This window comes from Danio rerio, chromosome 11 (genome assembly GCF_052040795.2).
Source record: "Danio rerio strain M-AB ecotype USA chromosome 11, GRCz13ab, whole genome shotgun sequence".
In the NCBI taxonomy this organism is placed as follows: domain Eukaryota; kingdom Metazoa; phylum Chordata; class Actinopteri; order Cypriniformes; family Danionidae; genus Danio; species Danio rerio.
Genome location: NC_141031.1, coordinates 21153406 through 21167260, shown reverse-complemented (window position 1 = coordinate 21167260; position 13855 = coordinate 21153406). Strand labels below are relative to the sequence as shown.

At 34.5% G+C, this 13855-nt stretch overlaps 1 protein-coding gene across 1 annotated transcript in view; it reads right to left on the bottom strand.

The window, feature by feature from the left end:
- The window catches only part of ncoa3 (nuclear receptor coactivator 3), an 86913-nt gene that overhangs the window by 17182 nt on the left and 55876 nt on the right, over positions 1 to 13855 (bottom strand). Inside the window, exons 4-11 of the mRNA XM_087273525.1 lie at positions 13051 to 13151; positions 10772 to 10946; positions 7886 to 8071; positions 7697 to 7783; positions 6468 to 6611; positions 4264 to 4411; positions 3685 to 4184; positions 532 to 1544 (exon numbers count right to left, since the gene is read on the bottom strand). Of these exons, the coding sequence (XP_087129651.1) occupies positions 532 to 1544; positions 3685 to 4184; positions 4264 to 4411; positions 6468 to 6611; positions 7697 to 7783; positions 7886 to 8071; positions 10772 to 10946; positions 13051 to 13151 (2354 nt within the window). The remainder of the gene's footprint in view (positions 1 to 531; positions 1545 to 3684; positions 4185 to 4263; positions 4412 to 6467; positions 6612 to 7696; positions 7784 to 7885; positions 8072 to 10771; positions 10947 to 13050; positions 13152 to 13855) is intronic.

Sequence of the window (13855 nt, the reverse complement as noted above, 5' to 3'; positions counted from 1 at the left end):
CAAAGTTTAGCTCCAACCCTAAGCAAACGCACCTGAACCAATTAGTTAGGATCTGAACAGCACTTGATTATTAGATACAGGTGTGTTTGATTTGGGTTGTAACTGAAATCTGCAGGAAGGTATATTCCCAGGAACAGGATTGAACATCCCTGGTTTAGAGAAACATTGTTGTTCAGATTCTTAAGCGATGACTATTTAAAAAAAGGCATGTTCATTTTTATCTATCCATCCATGATAAATCAATCATATGACAATATGGTGCTTAAGAAACGTCTATAAAAACAGCTGTGCTACTTTACACATTTTGTAGAAAAAATTTTTTGATGAAGAGAAAATATTAAAATAAAACAAACCTTTTTAATATACATGTTTAGTAACATTACAAATGCATATTATGAGACTTGAATCTACTTAATGAACACAAAAAACAATGAATATTACATCTATTTAAATATCTACTTATTAACTGAAATATATTCTAAAATTAAGAACCAATGTGATGTTGACATGCGTCAACAAACAACCATATACCTCATCAGGTTGTTCGAGCTTGACCTTGCTCTCCTGGTTACTAGAACTGGAGGTCGTGACCCCTGCCCCCTGCCCTCCAGATGCCCCTCTCGCTTCAAGCTCCTCCAGCTTTGGCTTGACCTCTGTAGCACCAGGCTCTTTGGAGTCATCCTTATTGAGGAGGTAGTGAAGGAGGGCTTGTGGCTTTTTTCCTTCTTTCGGACTGTGCTGCTCCTGTTTGAGCTCCAGATTCCTCCCCTCAGCACCCGGGTGTTCCGAACTAAGCGAGGACTTGCCGGTGGCTTCAGCTGTAATGCGAGCCACGTCATCGGGTGTGTTTCCATTCTGAAGAAGCTTGTGGAGTATCTTGTGTTTCTCCTGTAAGGTGTGAGTGCTGTGATGTCCACTAGGACAAGCAGTGGACGACACTCCACCCGAGCTTTGCTGATTAACGTTATTCCCGGATGATGAACCGGATGAAGAGGACACCCCTGTGGAGGAAGGACTCATCATGCCACTTCCAGTCTCCTTCGGGTCAGATCCCATCGGAGTGGATGCACGACCTGGAACAGGTCCACTAGTCGCAGTCCCGATGCCAATCTCTTCAGTTGGAGATGTGAGCAACTGAAGTAGCTTCTTGTGGCCTTTTCCATCAGGGACTCTCCGGTTGACTTCTGCCCCAGCGGATCCATCCTTGTTGGACTGGCTGTCTGGTTTGTCTGTGTTCTCCGTAGAAGAGGCCTGTTGCTGGTCTAACCCTGTGCTGTGAGCACTTGATGGACTCTTGGAGTCACTGGTAATGGGTTTGTTGTTGCCGATCGGGCCTTGCTGACTGGATTGAGTGGAGTTGATATTGGGAGAACTGTCGGATTTGTGGGCAGGTGAGTTGAGAGCTGAAGGTAGAGAAGAACCCACACCTTCACTGATGGCCTGGAGGGCATTCAATGAGCTGCTAGAGAAGGTATTCCCAACCGATGGACCTGAAGATCCACTACTGCCACCCATGCCTACGGGACCCATGGGAGAGTGCATACCTATGATGTCAACAAGGTCAAGAAATTATTGCTAAATCACAATATTTAAATCACAAATGCGATTAAACAAAAACTGTAATGAAAAACTTGTTAGTAAAGCGTAGTTCTGAGATCACTAGTTAATTTGCTCTGAAGGCAAGACAGCTGCCTCACATGGAAACTCTAACTAACCACAAAGAAGAAACACGGGAAGCGCCCATTGCATTAGTGAATTAAACCAGGGATGGGCCGTATTTATGATACATGTATTTCAAATACGTATTTTAAATTTGTATTTGATAGGATTGATGGAAAGGCTTAATATTTTGTATTAAATACTTTAGTGCCTTGTATTTTTAAAATACTGTAAAATACTTTGTAAGAAGTCTACATGATGACATCATATAAATGCACCCTCTGATTGGTGCTTTGGACATTATTAACTGTAAAAATAGTAAATAGAAAATAATAAAATATTTGGACAGAGTATACTGTACAAATAATTTTGGATGGACTGCTGATGCCAAATGTTTGTCTATAAAACTAATTACATAAAGAGAAGTCCTACAGTGGCGATTCCTACAATACTTCATTGGTTGTTTTAAATGCCAGTAGTAAACAGCAGGCATAGTTGCAATGTATGGTAAATGAAGATGTATGCCTAAAGATGTCAAAGTGACACAACATTTGAAACTTTAATAATCTCCTAAAAACAAACAAGTTATAGCAAGAGCAGGATATAGTATATGAAGAGTTTATTAGCAAAAAAATAGAAAAGAAGTTTAAGTTTTCAGAAATCATGTTTTTACATTGAAGTATTGAGGTGTAAATTTTCATGACCTAATGTTTCATGCAATGTCTACATATGCATGGTAAAAGAAAAACGATGCATGTTCAAATTAATACAGCATTTCAAAAAACATGAAGCAATCTATTTAGTTTCAATTTATATCTATGTAAAATTAATTACATAAAGCTTACACCGCACTAACATTGTGAGTATGTGATGGAGAGAAAATAAGTAAATAACCAATATTCAAGTACACAGTTATCTGTATTCCGTGACTTTTCCAAAACTTTGTGGGTTTTTCTGTTTTTCCAAAACTTTGGCAAACCTGGATAATGCCATGTCAAAATTCCATGACTTTCTAAGTTTTCACTGACCGTATAAAACCTGTTAATGGTAAAGGGACGTATGTCATGCTCCTTTATGAAAGTATTTTGTAGTATTTTTAAAATACAAAAATAAAGTATTTTGCGACTGCTGTATTTTGTAGTTTATTTTGATACACTTAAACCTAAGGTATTTGGTATTCTATTTTAAAATAAATTTCAATATATTTTGCCCAACCCCGGATTTAACTGCTTTCAATGATTCAATGTCACTAATAAAAACAAAAATCCATTCTATATTCACCTTTTATAAATCAATTTTTAATATTTGTAGCAGTATCTAAATAGTTTATGTATTCCTACTTAAAATGCCACAAAATGATAGTGAATCACAAAACCCACATGAACCAATAGTGCTGAGACTTTTATTTTAATATGCTTATGTTCTTCCAATCTAATGAGTATTAAGTAGGGGGCGGGGCTTTCTGTTTGCACATCATTCCCTCACAGCAAACTAATGGTAAGAAAGGCGTGGTTAAGAAAATCGCAGCTGAATCCATCAAACTGACATCCACAAAACCGCCACTTCAAACGTGGAAGCAAATGGTCAGACTTTGATTGGTAAGACTTTGATTACCAAAATATATATATTTTTAATTATATTACCATACACGAATTAACTGTTTACCTCAAGAATAATGTGAGCTACAAAATAATCATAGGAAATTTTGATATTACACGAATTTTAAACAATCTTTTTTTTGTTGAAAATTAGATTTAAATGTTTTAGGTACGCATAAATAGAAAAATGTGAGTCATTACAAATCATATCAAATTCATAAACTCATATAAAATATAAGCAGTACAAAAAAACTAACACTAAATAACTGCTACAGTATTTTAAAGTGGTCAGTATTTTTGTCATTCGTCAAATTTTAGGAATTGTTTTGCAGAAATTTGACAATATTTGCCTTCTCTAGTACAATCACATACTGCATTTCACAAGATTGCACCCATTTAATCTAAACTCCAAAAACAGTAAACATACCTCCAGGTGAAAATGGACTTGCTCCCATTTTAGGACTCCCTCGTATCCGCGGAGACCCCATGAGATTCTGCTGACCAGGATTCATTCCCGGACTTCCTTGAGAGGGACTTGTCATTCCCATTCCATAGCCGCCACCACCGTGAAACTGGCCCTGCTGGTGCTGATTCATCCCAGGATGGCCCATCTGATTCATAGAGTTCATTTGATTCATTTGATTCATCTGATTCATTGAGCCCATTTGATTCATGCAATTCATCTGATTCATATTCATTTGATTCATCGAATTCATCTGGTTCATTTGATTCATCTGGTGCATCGGGTTCATCTGATTCATCCTGTTTCCCGGGCCATACATTGCTCCGCCTCTGGGTCCCATGTGGCCTTGCTCATTCATGCCGTAGCCCCTAGTGTTGCCCATGCCCATCTGAGCATTCGGATTGGCATTACCCATAACTGATCGCATTACACCACCCTGGTTGGGTCTGTATCCGTTTTGCTCCCTGTGGGAAAGTAAATCAAGACAAAAGTTAAATGAGAAAAAAGAAGAGATCAGAGTGATGTGTTACTGTGGACACAAACCTCTGCAGAAGATGAGTAGAGAGGAAGGTGTGTGGGTCACTGGTGACTGGATTTCGACAGAGCTCACTGCGCGTTTGTGCAGTCACCGGAGTGCCATCCGATAAGGAGAAGCGATAGGGCGGAGTTTCTGCTCTACCATGAACATATGCTGTAACGAACAATACAAACATCATTAATAAAACAAATGTATTCGGTCTGTCAAATCCATTTCACACTGCATGCAAAAGCAGCATCAATTTATTCCAGCGCCCATATAAATAAGTTACACAATTCACACTTCCACACATTGTCTTTTCGTATCTTTTCTGAAACCACATCAAGCTATTTCACCATTTTTTTACACCTAGCAGAATTTAAGATCAAACGGATCAATGTAGTTTTTGCACAGACGTGCCATTATTGATACTTTTTCATTTTTTATTAAGCGTCTATTACGTACTTTTGTCCAAAAAAAATGGAAATGTTAGGTACAACACAATTAATTTGATTATGTTATTTTGCAAAAGTGTACTTTCTGCAGGTAGATTTAAAACTTTAAAGGTCACCAAACACCAAAACACATTTTTTTGTGAAGTCTTTGAGTGTGCTGCATTCATTCATGAGAAAGACTTGGCTCAAACTAATCAGCGCGCTCTATTGTGTATGCGGTGCAACACCAATAATTTGTCAAATAATTTGATTACTGATATCTATGTAAACATTCACTGTCTTTCTCCCCTGCATCTGTGTGTTTGTTTTGCCTCTTAGAAAATCAGCGTGTGCTCAAATCGAAACTCTCATTTTTATGCAAATTTTTATGCACTTTCCCTCCTCCAACACCCCCCCCCCCCCTTTTTTTTTTTTATTTGATGCACTTGTGCTCAACCCCTCTCACTGGCAGTGCTGTGATAAAACAAAACACTATTGGAGGAGCTACTCTATGTCCCACCCTCTCATCGTGCTTTGGTTTAGATTACGTCAAACATTGAATAAAAATGCATGTTTCAATGCACTTTATGGGGCCTTTAAAGGGATAGTTCACTCAAAAATGGAAATTGCCATCATTTACTCCTTCACCTGTTCAAAATCAGTTAGAGTTTATTTTTTCTATTATAAAGCATTACAAAATGCAAAAAAAGATATTTTTAAAAATGCTGGCTGATGGGAGACAGTAAATAATAATAATGACAATTCCTTACATTTATATAGCGCATTTCTGGACACTCCAAGCAGGGGGGGGATTGCCTCATCCACCACCAGGAGATGAAGCCAATTATGATACGGGCATATATGGCCAGGATGCCGAGTTTAAACCCTTACTCTTTTTCGAAGGACATCCTGGGATTTTTAACACTACTTCCAGCAGCAAACCTAGCTTTCCCATGTGGTCTCCCATCCAGGTATTGACCGGGTGCAGTCCTGTTTAGCTTCAATGGGCGACCATGTAAGAGTTGCAGAAAGCTAGCTTCCAGCTAATGATTATGATGAACTAGCTAAATGATGATTATGGTGAACTATCCCTTTAGGAACTTTTGTAAGACAAGTAATGGAAACTGAATAGATAATTTGAAGGGCACATAATATGGAAATATGTTCCCTAAATGTAAATTTCAAACTCCAGTTTCAAGTTTATTTGTCATACGCACATCAACACACGGCCAACAATACAATGAAATGCTTAGGACGAGAAGAGCCAGGCAACTTGTATATGTATGTGGGTGAGTGTGCGTGTTGTGTGTTTGTATATATGTGGATAATGGGTGTGTGAGTGTATTTATTGCAAATAATTTTGTGTATTTGGTCACAAATGGATACAATAAAATACACATAATGAAGACTGTATTGCACAATGTCAAAAATGATTTAATGTCCTAGTGTACTATGTAATACTTTATATTTATTTTGACTGGAATTTAAATGTGTTGTTTGTTTGTTTAATGAACATCTAAAACATTTTTGTTGCTTTAATAAATTACCTTGGCACCACATTTCAGAAAACTACAACAAAAGAGGAGATGTTAAATTGCAAACCTGCTTCTTTATCTCATCTGACAACCATAATCAATCTCTAGATACATTTTCTTCTTTAAGCCACAAACATTGATAGCTGCTTTTGCTACTGGAGCAAACAGGAATGCAAAAACGACATCTCACCAAATATAAGGTTCCACATCTGAGAACCCTGGAAATGAGAAGAAAATCCCTGCAAGTGTCTGTCCACATACCTTCATGATAATGTCTCTTGTATGACCAGGGCTGACCCTCGCTGCGATGCAGGAACATCTGCATACAGCGGCGCACTAAATCCTCCCAGCCAGGACGCATGGTGGTGTGCAGAAGACTCTGCTGCTCGATCTCAATCAGTTTACCTGTGGACAAATACACACACTCAGATATACTACTAGACTGGTTTTACACTTCTGTATATACTGTGATATAATAGCTATACAATTTTTTGTTTCAGCAAGTAATATTCTATGATAATATTTTTTTTTGTTAAATAAAATAATAAATGTGTTGAATTATCATAAAACATGAACTAAAAATATGATTTATTTGATGAGGGTATTGCTGTTTAGCAGTGTTTTATTCATTTATTCATAATTATTCATATATCACTACATTTCTAACTATTTAATTATTATTTTTTTAACATATTTATATCAAAAACAAAATATATCAGTGCTATATTACAACGCATTTATTGATTTATTGAAAAGATAACAACATAGACAACTGAACGATTCAAAGTAAAAAATAAAAGTATTTTTAGCAAACTAGAAAATCATCATATAATATTTTTATTATTAAAATATTATTTTTTCTCAAATTCTGTTTTATTGTTTTTTTCGTGCATTTCATTTTCATGATTTAGACAGGTTTTAAATAAACTATAAGCATGTCAAATAAATAATTTAATAACTGAATATATGGAATGAATGAATGAATGAATGAATGAATGAATGAATGAATGAATGAACTTTTAAGATTTAAAAAAAATGTAAATAGTTTTTTTCTGGATTATAAAACTAGTGGTAATCATAAGAAGAATTTATTTAAAAAAATATACAAATACACACATTCACACACAATAGATATTTAGGCCTTCTGTACAAATTATAAATCAATGCAAATGCAATATAAATCATGGAAGAAAAAATGGTGGGATTATCCCACTTGATACTTGAAATCATTTTATTATTATAAATATTACAATTGTGATTATTATCTTAAAACATGCATTCTGCAGTAAAGTAGTAATATAATTTCTGCCACAATTTAAAAGTAAATCAAACTCTTTTTTTTTTTTTTTTTTTTTGGACAGGATGTTATGACCTTTAAGTGTGACCTTTATGTTTACACAACAATAATATGCATATAACGGACCATCTGGCTATGAGTTAGTAACCATATTAACAAGATTAACATCAAGTTGAATGGCTATCTATTTTACCTGATAATTCATGTCTGGTGCTGAATCGTTCTGTCCTCTCCACTGCGGTCACTCTCCGTGCTACACAAATCATACATGACTGCAGGTCTGAAAGAGAGAACAACACTACTGTTGAACAAAACTAAACTCCCTCTAAATACACCACTACCTCACTCAATGGAAAAAGAAAATGTAATCTATTTAACTGACCTTCTCCTTCCTCCATCATTGCTTTAGGCTGTGTGAGAGCAAAACACTGCATGGTCTCATAGCGTGGCCCACCAGCCCCTTCTTCACCTCCAGGACCACCATGTCCAAACTTTACCAGCATACGGCAGTTAAACGTGTGGCTCTTCTGACGGGACGAATCACCTCCCCATGACACACTGTTGGGGCCTAAACATAAAGTTAAAATAGCACAAATTTTAGGTTTTAAAATTTTTTATTTATTGGCACAATTTGAGAATGCATATACTGTTTGAACAATGTTGTTTTTGATATCCATTATTTAAGTTGAGACAGATGTTTCTGGGTACAAGCCTCGAATTATTTGAACTGAGAAAACCTGATTTTTGCACACAAAGGCATTGCGATTTAAAGAGATCACTCAAAACATTTCATTATAATTTTCTCACACTCAAATGGTTCGAAGTTTGGTGCATTTATTTTTAATGTTGAACACAGAACAAGATATTTAGAGGAATGTTGGAAAAATCTATAGTAGGAACAAAAAAGCTTTTTTCAACATTCTTCAGTATATCTATCTTACATTGTGTTCAACAGAAGAGGGTTTGGAACAAGTAGAGGATTAGTAAAGGATGGTAAAATGTTTCATTTTAGAGTGACATACCCCATTAAGGATGCTTCTTATTTTTTGCAGTAAATGCAAAATGTTAAACCATAACTTTACTTTGATTTAAGACCTTTGTAGGGCCTCAAATAATGTATGATTAATGTAAGACTTTAAGAGTTTAAAAACAGTTTAAATATAATAATACATTCAATATTCACAGTTAAAGGCAAAATTATAAGACTTTTCAAGTAAATGTAAACAATGCAAACAAATAAAATTAGTTTTTTTCTAATATTATTTAATAGAGCAAGAAGATTTTTCACAGCATATTACTTTTATCTTCTGAAAAAAGTTTCGTTCTTTTAGTGTGGCTGGAATAATTTCTCTTTTATTCACTTTTATTATTATTATAATTACACTTTTATTATTTTAAAAATAAAATTAAGGTCAATATTATTAGCCCCCATTTTTTTCTGACTGATTACAGAACAAACAGATGTCGTCCAATGACAAGGCCTGTCACGGTATCTCTATTTTGTTGTTCAATATATTGCACCAAAATATATTGTGAGAAACAAAATTACTGAAACAGAATCACAGTATAATATCATTAAATGCAAGTAAACTTTTCCAAAGACCACATCATATTTTCTAAAGAATATTTCATTTAATTCTAGTCATTCTAATGGTTTAATAATTAGGCATTGAAATCAAAATGTGAAAACGTATGTCCTAACTAAATAATAACAAATGTTAACAAAAAAAGTGCAAAATAAAAAAAGTAACAGCGCCTGTAATATCTGCTACACAATCTATTTTCAGTTGTCAGACATCCACATGAAAACATACTATAGTAATTTATAGTACATACTATAGTGTTTCTAACCACACACCTCCAATAAAGATAGAAAGGTTGTGCACTAACCTAAAATGTGGTTAGAATTGGTTTTTATGTGTGGGTGATGTATATTGCATCACCAAAAATGATGTCTTTGTGCTGTGCGATAAGTCGATATATTGATTATGAAGACAGGCCAACCATTGACTTGCCTAATTAACTTAACTTCCTCAGTTAACCTAATTATTTAGTTAAGCCTTTAAATAGCACCATCTGCTGAACTCTTTCAAAAAAGCTCGTAAAATATTATGCAGTGCCATCATCATGGCTAAGTCAAAAGAAACTAGTTTTTAAAAATTAGGTAAAACTATGCTAATAATATTAATCCTCTCTATGTAATTCTTTTTTTAAAAAATTTAAACAAATTCATAGGATGAATTAATTTATAATATGGCTTTCAACTATATTTATTGTTTAACACCATATCAGCATCCATGTCATCCATGGCAAACTCAAAGGCAATCATAAGTATAGTGTAAAACATGAACACTATGTGCACAAGAAATATGTAATCATTTTATGTATAATTCATGTACATCCATGTTATTTTTTTGTTGTTTCACCTTGTCATTACATTTCAGAAAACGAACATGAAGTCTGAGGGAGTAAATACAATTTCGAGATCTCTCTTTGACTATTAATATATTTTATCGGTTCTTTTAATAATTGAGTAAATGGGAATACAAACTTTCCTCAAAAAAGGCTCTCTCATTCAGCACAATACACTTTCTGCTGAAAATGAGAACAATTTGGACTCATTTGAATTGGGAAAACTCTGATGTAAAACTCCTCTAGTCGCATATATCTCAATAACTGGTGTCTCTAAACTCGCTGCATCCCAGATAACAATATTGTAATAAATTATAGCAGACGAATCATTGAATCATGGATATAAACATCCTAATAATTTAATCAAAATAATTTCTAACATTTATATAGCGCTTTTCTAGACACACAAATCGCTTTACACATTTTTGGGGACAATCTTCTCATCCACCACCAGTGTGCAGCATCCTCCTGGATGATACGACAGCAGCCATATTGCGTCAGACCACACACCAGCTGATTGGTTGAGAGGAGACAGAGTGAAGCCAATTATGATATCGAGATGGTTAGGAGGCCATGATGGACAGAAGCCAATGGGCAAAGTAACACCACTTCCGGCAGCAACCTAGCTTTCCCATGTGGTCTCCCACCCAGGTACTGACTGGGTACAGCCTTGCTTAGATTCAGTAAGCTACCATGTGAGAGTTGCAGAGAGCTAGCCGATTTTCAACATTATTAAAGCACACTTTGAGCATAAACTAGTCCCATTTGATGTTCACTTTTGGAATCTCTGAGCATTTGGACCCAAAAAACTGTGACATCAGACTAAAAAGAAAAGTGAAGACAGCAGCTTTCGTACCATTGCTTTTGGGCAGGTTTTTATGCAGTTCTTCCCGGTCTTCTTCATGCAGGATGTTGTAGATGCTGGTGTTGATCAGCTCCTCCTGTTTATACTGCAGGTACTGAGTCACATTATCCGACACAAACACAATGCTGCCTTCACGGCTCACCACAAACAAAAACCCATCCAACGCCTGCAAGACAGACAGAGAGAGAGACTTTAAAAACACTTTCATTAACAATAAAACCTCAGAAAGCAAAGTACAAAATATTACAAGACACTATCCGAGCACCAATTAAATAATGCCATCACCTCTTAACATAGCGTACATAAAGCTTCATTCAGGCAATTCATTCATTCAAGTATACTTTCAAATCAATTCCCTGTGTGTTCAAATAATGTACATTCCATTATAAAAATCTACATTTGTATTGTGTATATATTCAGTTGAAAGCAAAATTATTAGGCCTCCTGTGAAATTGTAATTCTTTTTTAAACAATTCCCAGGTGATGTTTCACAGAGAGATTCTCTCAATCCATTTTCTAATAAATCATTTCTAATAACTTAAGTTATAATGTAGCTTAAAATGCAATTTAAGGGCTTAATTAGGTTAACTGGGTGGCACGGTGGCACAGAGGATGTCACTGCCGCCTCACAGCAAGAAGGTCACTGGTTTGAGCCCTGGCTGGGTTAGTTGGCATTTCTGTGTAAAGTTTGCATGTTCTCCTCAAGTAAAAACATACTGTAGTGCATGTGTGTATGTCCTGGTTCTCTAGATTGAGGGTTCAGCGTTGGGCTGATGACCCATCTCGTAAAAATTAGATGTTTTGAAACACCAACATGGTGTGGCTAAAAATCTACTTGGATATAAAAGGCCATAAATAAATAGCCCACGAAGTAAGTAAATATTAAGGTTAACTAGGCAAGTTAGTTTTTATAAGGCAATTCATTGGACAAAAGTGTTTCTTTCTGTTATAATTTCTTAAGGGGTTAATAATACTTACCTTATTTTTTTTTATTATTAAAAAAATGTTTTGATTTGGTGAAGAAAAAAAAAACAACAACTTTTCCATACGAAACAATATTACAGTAAGTACTGTGAAAATATATTTTTTCTGTTAAACATTACCCAGGAAATATTTGTTTAAAAAATAATAATAATAATTTCACAGGAGGGCTACTGATTTTTTTTCATTTATACACTACTGGTTAAAAGCTTGGGGTCAGTTGTTTAGTTGTTGTTTTTCATGTTTTTTCCCCATCAAGGCAATATTTATTAAATGGAAATAATTGTTCAATATTTATTCAAATTTTAAATAACTGCTTTATTATTGTGTTTAGCTTCAAATTAAATTATTACTCCAGCCATCATTGCTTTTATTACTAAAAGCATTGCTTTTATTAATCACTAGAATAAATTAAATTATTAACTACTATTGAACAGTTATTTTATACTACAATAACATTTCACAATTTTACAATTTGTATTTTATTTTTGATTAAATAAATGCAGCCTTGGTGAGCAAAATAAGCTTATTTTAAAACATTTAAAAATCCCACTGACCCCAAACTTTTGACCGGTATAATATTAGTATTGCATCATTTATTAATAGGTTTTAAATAAATATATACAGTTGAAGTCTGAATTATTAGCCCCCGTTTGATTCATTTTTTTCTTTTTTAAATGTTTCCCAAATTATGTTAAACAGACCAAAGGATTTTTCACAGTATGTCTGATAATATTTTTTCTTTTGGAAAAACTCTTATTTGTTTTATTTTGGCTAGAATAAATGTGGTTTTTAATTTTTTTATCCATTTTTAAGGACAAAATTATTAGCCCCTTTAAGCAATATATATTTTTGATAGTCTACAGAACAAACCATCGATTTACAATCACTTGTTTAATTACCCTAACCTGCCTAGTTAACCTAATTAACCTAGTTAAGCCTTTAAATGTCACTTTAAGCTGTATAGAAGAAAATAGTTATTAGAAATTAGTTATTAAAACTATTATGTTAAAAAATAAAAAAAAATCTTCTCTCCGTTAAACAGAAATTGAGGAAAAAATAAAACAGGAGGCTAATAATTATGGGGGGGGGCTAATATTCTGACTTTAACTGTACATATATATATATATATATATATATATATATATATATATATATATATATATATATATATATACCTCTAAAATGCCACTGGTGCTTTACAAAACACAGTTATCATAATTGCTCGGGATGCTAGTATGAGAAATGAGCAAATGTTCTTCTGGTGACCTTTAGGTCTCTAATCTAACCTGCAGCAACAGAGGGCCCAGATGGTCCTTGTCGATGACCCCTTGACCAGTGGAGGACACATCCGCCTTCTGGACATCATCATCACCACATGAGCTTTTACCTGTGTCACGTGGAAATGTAAAGCATGTATTAGAAGTGGTTTAGAAAAATAGCAGAGAATATATTAGCACTGATTAACACTGATGATAATAAAAATATTATAATAGTAACAAGAGAGTCATGAAAGAATTGGCATATTAGAACAATTACTAAAAGATCATGTAAAGGGTCTAACATTTGGCAAGTTTTAATGCAGGTAAAAAGACAATTGTAAAAATCACAACTACATGAATATATATTCAGATGTGCAGCACTGTGATCTTTTCACAGAGGCAGCTCATGAAAACAGTGTTTTCACAGTCTCGGTTTACAGTAAATGCTACTCAACACCAAGTCCATTTCTTTAAACGCGAGTCTGAATCATTTATAATGTGCATCTGAGAATGCATTATGGGCCAGCTTCGGAAAGCTGTTTTGCCATCTGTTGTCAACAACAAAAAAAGTGTATTTCATTGTATAAATATAGCTAACTTATGTAAATATTATTTTTAAAAAAACATTTTATTCAACAATATTTTATTAAACTTGGCTAGGCTCGGTCAGAAGCACCACTGAAAGCCTCCATCATCCAGGATAAGTTTCTGGAGGAGTTTATGAGCTCATAGAGCTGGATGCACCACTGAAAGGATCTAGTGGACTCAGACACGACCCTAAACGTATCGACACTGTTTTTCAGCCTTCATAAAACACATAAACACTGTTATT